The following is a 7500-nucleotide window of genomic DNA, read 5'->3' on the forward strand; positions in this document are numbered from 1 at the left end:
AGGATTTGAGTGGAGAGGGAAGGAGAGGGATTAAGGGAAGCGTGGAGAGAGAGTGAGTGAAGAGCAGAGCGAAGGGGGAATAAACAAAGACGGAAACAATAATAACAGAAATCCAGAATAAACCTAATAATGATAATCGTCAAAATTTCTTCATCAATAATAATAATAATAATAATAATAATAATAATAATAATAATAATAGTAATAATTCACTTCAATATTCTCAAGTGAGGCTAAAACAACACCAAAAATAAAAAAAAGTCGTATTTTTTGGTCATATTAAACTTCTTATTGCCACTTTTTCGTTCTAAGTGTTTATTTATTCATTTTCTCCCATGTTTGTTGTTATTGTTGTTGTTGTTGTTGTGTATGGCGACACGTGACTCCGTAGTAGCGCCGGAAGTAAATAAATAAATCTATCAATCAGGTAATCAATCTTTAAATATTCATCTTTTGTTGTTTTCATGGCGCACACACACACACACACACACACACACACACACACACACACACACACACACACACACACACACACATAGGTAAACATTTCCCACGTCACGCCCTTCCTGCACAAGCACTTCTACTACCTTACTCACTCTTACTGAATCAAATATTTAGTTTCCTGACTCTTACTGACTCTAATATTTACGAACAAAAAAAAATATGGTGAAGAAAAAAACAAATACATAAATAACTCAGTGACTAGGACTGTAGAGTATAATGAATAAGAAAATAAATGAATGACGTATTTGTGAGTCAGATTCTGAATAACCGATAGAAAAATATTAATGATTGAGGTGTTGAATTCCTTGGTATTATTTCTTGTGTCCGTAATCGTGAAGAGAAGGTAAGGTAAAGTAAGATTTGAGTCACCCGGTAAAAGTTTAGTCAAATTATGAATTATATAAAAGAAAATGAATGATCGAAACGTTAAATCCATTGTGTTATTTTGTTTTTTTTGGCCGCAATCGTGAAAAAAAAGAATGACAAAGTGAGGTGCGAGTTTAGTCAGCTTTAGAATAAGATAAAAAAAAAAAGAAAGATCGAGAAGTTGAATCCCTTAAGTTATCTATTTCTGTCAGTAATCGTGAAGAAAAAATAACAAAAATTAACCAAGCCACAACCATGAACGAGGTCTAATTACATTTTGCTCGTTTTTCTTTTCTTTTTCCTTCGTCGTAACAGTCTCCATTAACTCTGTCTCCATAATCGTGAGGGAAAAGCAAGATAGAGTAAGGTTTTGTCAGAGCAGTCAGTAAGCTACATCACGTTTCGCAATGGTTTTTTTTTTTTCTCGTTTTTATTTACTTTTCTCTCTCTCCGTGACACTCGCACTAATTCATCTTCTTGAGGCCGCCTTTTCACCAATGATGTTCGGTCAGGGGAAGGTATGAGTACTGGGACAAGTAGTTTATTTTTTGGGGTTGTTAATTAGACAGTCACACTTCTCAACATGATATGTATGTATGATATATGTATGCTATCATATCATATCAGTCTTTCTCTTTTATTTAGTCAACGGAGGACAGGGGAGACTCACGGAAACTTTGACAAGAATCAGGTTACTTTCCCGTTTTTAGTTTTTTTTTTTTTCTAAACATGCATAGGATTTCTTATTCTTTAGTTTTTATTTATTTATTTTTTTTCAGCAAGGTAGTTTTTTTTTCCCGTGACTTCCCTCCATCCTCAGTGTTTTTTTTTTTTTCTGTAGCCAAACTCAGAAAGTCTTCAGAACCGTCTAGTAAACAGTGCTGGAAGAGGTGGGTTCTCAGAGGAAAAATGTTCACAGACAGACAGACAGACACAGACAGACAGACAGACAGCTAGTATATCAGTAGAGAACAAACAAACATATGTAGTAAGGAAATCATGCAATCCAAACCGAAGCGTGCGTTGTGCTTTCTATGCTAGTAATGAAAATGCATGAGTCCATATGAAAAATGATAATAATAATAATGTAGATGAAAAAAAAAGAAAAAGCTAAATCCATTCTTTATATTATGTATGACTTCATTTTTTGGAAAGGGGGGGAAGGATCCAAGTGAGATTATGATGCTTAAAAGGTCGGTGGTCGGTTTTTAATCAACTTCCATCTCGGATTTGTGTTTATATAAGAGAAGCAGGACGCTAAGGCCACAACAGTGACAGGAGAATGTGGATATGAAGGAGGCAACTAGAGGGAGCCACTGCTGGGATTCTGAGCCACAAGCCATCCCGTGACCAAGCCCCCTGTTCTCCTAGCCCACTGAGACCAAGGAGACAGGGAAATGACCCTCACAGACCGTGGCAGCAAGGCTCACAACCAGTGGACCTCCCTCGTTTGGACCGTCAGGTAGTTCAACTTACTCTGGGGGGTTCGAAGCAGCCGCTCAGGCCAGTTGTCTAGTGTGGGTATAGTTCTTTATTAATAACGTGATTTCTGATAAAGCCTCGTCTATTGCGGGTCTTTTGTCATACAGCGAGGGAGCCCGGAAAAAGATCACCAACCCAAATATATTGAGGAGGAGAAAGACGTACAGAAACAGCCTGTCTAGTACCATGGCTATAAATTTCCAATCTTCGCACTCCTGTAAAAATGGAAAGCACAGTGTGGGTGGTTACTTGGGTTGGGGAAAAAGAGAGAAAGTAGGGGACATTATTATTATTTTATCATCATTGCTATGAGGAAAGGGATGAGGCATGGACTGGCTTACTCTACTTTAGTGTCCCCTGCTATTGTCAAAGAAAACGGACTGAGGCATTCATGGGAGCTAGGCAAAGTGTAGCATAGAAAATGGGTTGATGTTAGCAGCTGCAGGAACTAAAGAGGGCACTCCGCAGCCTCTTTAGCGCCTTCACAAGTACTCTCAGGCTTTAAATTGTTGTTGTTTTCTCTTTTGAACTTGTTTTTGTTATTGTTGTTGTCGTGTTGCAGCCACCACGTCATTCACCACCACCACCACCACCACCACCACCACAAGCATCACACACCATCACCACAAACCATCAGACACTACACATCTCCATCTTGAAGTCTTTTACATCATCACCACCACTGTCACTACCACCACCACCACCATCATTACTACTACTACTACTACTACTACTTCTACTACTACAACCACCAGTACTACTATCATAGTTATTCCCATGTACCACCACCACCACAACTACTACTACTACTACTATACCATTTCTCTCTCTCTCTCTCTCTCTCTCTCTCTCTCTCTCTCTCTCTCTCTCTTATACACAGAAGCATCTAGCATCAAACTCTGCGGAAAAGCATAGTTTTAGATGAAAATCAACCATAACAAAACACTTGGGACGAAACTCACATGAAGAAAAAGACAAAAAAAAAAAAAAAGAATAGAACAATAAAAAATGAAAAAAAAATAAATAAAAATACATAATATTTCAGAACACTAGATAAACTTGAGCCTCAAAGATAAGGAGGCAATTAAGAGAGTACAGGTGTGGAGTGTATAGATATAAGCCACCACACCTGTAGACACCACACCTGTCCTCTCATTAAGCTCTACCTAGGCTCGCACAGGCAGGTAGGGAAGGCTGGAGGAGGGGGCACGCAGGCACTCCCGACAGAGGCTCTTTGAAACTGAGTGAAATTAAATAACGCTCTCTAGAAAACTAAGAAGCAAAGATGATAAGCCGCAGGGACGTGAGAGAGAGAGTTGTGCAGGTGTTGCGTTCTTCACGTACTGGCTAGGTGAGTTAGAGGTCGCCATAACATAGTAACAGTTAAAATAATAATAATGATAATATTTTTTTTTTTTTATTTATTCGTCAGTTCTCGTTAGAATTAATTTAAGTGTTGTTTTATCAGTTGGTTAGGTGGATTTATTTGTTACGTAAGGTTAGGTTAGTTTTTTTTTATTTGTTAATGTTGTTTTATTTGTTAGTTAAGTGGGTTTGTGAGTGTTTCAGTTATAAGGATTATTGTGTATTTTTGTTTCCTGCTCGTTATTCATTGGTTTTATTTATCAAAGGTTTGTCTGGTTTTATTAAGTTATGAGGAAAACTAGGAACTTTTTTTATTTATTTCTATTTATTTATTTTATTTATCTATATTATATTTCTAAGTTAGCGACACGTGATGACCTTTTGGAGTGATTTTTGTTTATTTTTATGTTTTTGTTACTCCATTCCCTGCATTTTTTGTTTTGTTTATTTGTTTATTTACTTATTTATTTATTTATTTATTCGTGTTCCATAGCAGAGTTTCGAAAGATTAGTATTTTCACGAAATTTAGCAAGAAGTTTATATTTTTGGTCACTTCATCTTTATCTTGAACTTCATTACTATTTTGTGTATCGTTGTGAATTTACTCCTTCCTTTATTTGTTTATATATTTACTGATTAATTTATCCAGTGAAGTGTTTGATTTGAAGGAAAGATACTGAAGGATACTGGTGAAGTCTTGCATCACTGAGGTGGACAGAATACGGGGAAATGTAAAGAAGATTGTGAATAGCAGTGCATAAGATATTAATTCATTGTTTTTTTATATATGTATATATATATATTTTTTTTTTTGGAAGATTCTTAGAAGGTTTTTTATTTTTTTTTTTACATTTTACTTTTGTTATTGTTATTTCATTTTGTATTTATTTATCTTTTTTATGTATTTGTTTTATTTTTCGTTAGAGGATTTAAACTTTCAAATTTCTCGTATATTTCTTTAATTTTCTTTTTCGTTGTGTTAATGGAATTTTTGAATTGTTATGGTGTTCAAATTTTGGTATTTTTTTTATTTTTTTTATTTATTGTTATCCGCATTTTTCCTTTATAATCAATGAAGTTAATTAGTTTACATTTCTTATTTATGGAGTCTGAAGTTACTAAAATATTCCAGGAATTATCAGAATCATTTTTAGATTATTTTTTTAGGGCACAAGATTAACCCTTTGTCTGCTAATGGCGATCACAAAACCAGCTATTAAATTTTAAGTGAAACTATGAACACTGAAACATTGAAACAACTCATTTATGTTACTTTCAGTGGAAATTATCATTGAATTCTCTAAACTTCCATTACATTTATTTGTTTATTTGTTTTTAATCAAGAGGATTCGACATTTAGCAGTCAAAGGGATCCGTGACAGAGGTTAGCCAGTTCCCGCGAGGCGCATCTGCACGACTGCCTCTCTTCCCTGCCAAAAAAAGCCTTAAATTAATGGATCCACCTGTCTGTGTGTTTGTCTGTTTCCTCTCTCTCTCTCTCTCTCTTTCTCTTTCTCTCTCTCTTTCTCTCTGGCGTGTCACCTTTCATTTTTCTTCATTCAGCCTCAGAATTTTTATTTTAACCAATAACATAAAAAACTGTAAATTATTAAAAAGTTTACATTAATACACCTCTGAGGAACAATTAAACATAGCTAAAGAAAATTGATTCCTACAAACACGTATTTAGATAAATTGAAAAAAAAAAAAAAGGAAAAGGACAAGGTTAGGACGTGCTGTGGACTTGTACGTTGGTTCTGTCCGTAGTTCTCGTCGTCAGGTCACGTGACAGTCCTTAAAATTAAGTGGAAGTCTTTTAATTAGATGAGAAAATGATAAAGTCTCTGTCATTAAGTCGTTTCTCTCTCTCTCTCTCTCTCTCTCTCTCTCTCTCTCTCTCTCTCTCTCTCTCTCTCTCTCTCTCTCTCTCTCTCTCTCTCTCTCTCTCTTCCAAACCCCATCTATTAATTCTTAAGGTTTTGGTTCAGTCCCCACAGATAACTTTTCCTCAGTTTTCTTTTTCTTTTTTTTTTTTTTTTTTCAGGGAAGTTTTGGATTCCTGCCTTTGAACATTTTTTTTTCTCTAAGATTTTTTTTCTGTTATTTTCATTTTGTGTCTGTCTCTATCTCTTTAATATATTTTCCTGTAACTTTTTTTTTCCTTTTCGTCTATTTGTTTCTTTTTCCCCCTATAATTAAGCTCATTTTCCTCCCTTCAATACGTTTTCCCTTATTTCTTTACTATTTTCCCTCTCTTCTTTCCCTTCTTCCGTTTTTATTTTTACTTTCCTTCTCTCATTCTCGTTTTCCTCTTTACTCGCTTTCCTCACTTTCATTCGTCTCGCTTTCAATTCCCTTCTTTATTTCTTTAATTCCTTCTCTCCCTTTACTCTCTTTCCCTAGCTTATGTCCCTCTTTTATTTTGCTACTTCCTTTCCTAACTTTCCCTCCATTACAATTTCCTTTCCTTCATTCGTTTCACTATTTTTCCCTCTGCCTTATTCTCTCCACACCTCATTATTTCTCTCCCTTTATTCATTTTCCCTATCTTATATTCCTCCATTCCTTCTTTATTCCCTTTCCTATTTTTTATTCCATTACATCTTTCCTTTCATACTCCCTTTCATTATTTTTCATCCCTCTCTCCTATTCTCATTATACCTTTGCATAACGCCATGTCTTTATTTCCCCCTTCTCTCATATCCCCTCCTAGCCAATCACACACACACCTTTACCTGCCACAGATCACTAGCACCCAGTCACCAGGTCACCAGTCGGCACAGTCCTCTATGTTAACTATAAAAGACAACACACAAATACGTTAGGTGATACAGGTGAGCTAAGAAAGTGGTGCCTCATACCTCATTATCTCTGTCCGCGTCTTTAATATGTTGAGCGATAAACTGCACTCCTTCAATAGCCTTCTGGATCTCTGGGGAGTAGGTCCTTTGGCTGTGAATGTGGCACCCACCCAGGTCTGCAAGGGAAAGACGAGGCGAGGTGTCAGACAAGTGGTTAGCGAGACCTGTATTAGATTCCTTGGGGAGGGTAGGTGAGGATAGCAAAGGCGAGGTGTCAGACTGGTTATCGACACCTGTATTAGAATCCTTAGGGGAGGGTAGGTGAGGAGTGGTTAGCAAGGTGAGGTGAGGAGTGATTAGCAAGACCCGTGTTGGAATTCTTGGGGAAGTTAGGGAAGGGTAGCAGAAGTTAGCAGAAACGAGACTGACGTTGTTTGTGCGTGTCAGGAGGAAAGATGAGGAATATACAGGCAGGTGGATGCTAGCAGTGTAGAGGACCTGAGGGAAGGTTCATGAAGGCAGCGAGGAAACGATAAAATGGGCGTGAACACAAAAGACACACAAGTCTGAGCGCGCTGGAGAAAGGTAATCTGCTGTAGCGAAGACGAATATGTTAGTAATCAGGGTTCTGTTAGTAAAGGGTGTAAAAAAGTATACGATAAACAACATACGTAGAAGAGAACATGGAGTGAATATAGAATACCCTTCGCTACGTGGGCAGGACTACATATCAAGGAAACAATGGACCTTTGAAACGTGAGTGCGAATTTCTTGGCGTGTGACGCTAAACAATTTCCGATGCGTCCCAACATACCCACGCCATCTGCACCGCCGCCGCCACAACAGGTGTTAATTAAGCGCAGGTACAAGCGGGTGGCAATATTGAGCGGCCGATGAGTCCCGTTCCGCGAGGCTTGCCAGAAATCAAGCGACACAAACACACCTGATTAGCATCTCATTAAACCTGACACACCTGCGTTA

General features: G+C 37.2%; 1 protein-coding gene across 1 annotated transcript in view; it reads right to left on the reverse strand.

Moving 5' to 3' along the window:
• LOC135091786 (acetylcholine receptor subunit beta-like 2) overlaps positions 1 to 7500 on the reverse strand; it is a 122412-nt gene that overhangs the window by 14961 nt on the left and 99951 nt on the right. Inside the window, 1 exon segment of the mRNA XM_063989752.1 lies at positions 6580 to 6695. Within this exon segment, the coding sequence (XP_063845822.1) occupies positions 6580 to 6695 (116 nt within the window).

The sequence above is a fragment of the Scylla paramamosain genome, chromosome 38 (assembly GCF_035594125.1).
Source record: "Scylla paramamosain isolate STU-SP2022 chromosome 38, ASM3559412v1, whole genome shotgun sequence".
Taxonomy (NCBI): domain Eukaryota; kingdom Metazoa; phylum Arthropoda; class Malacostraca; order Decapoda; family Portunidae; genus Scylla; species Scylla paramamosain.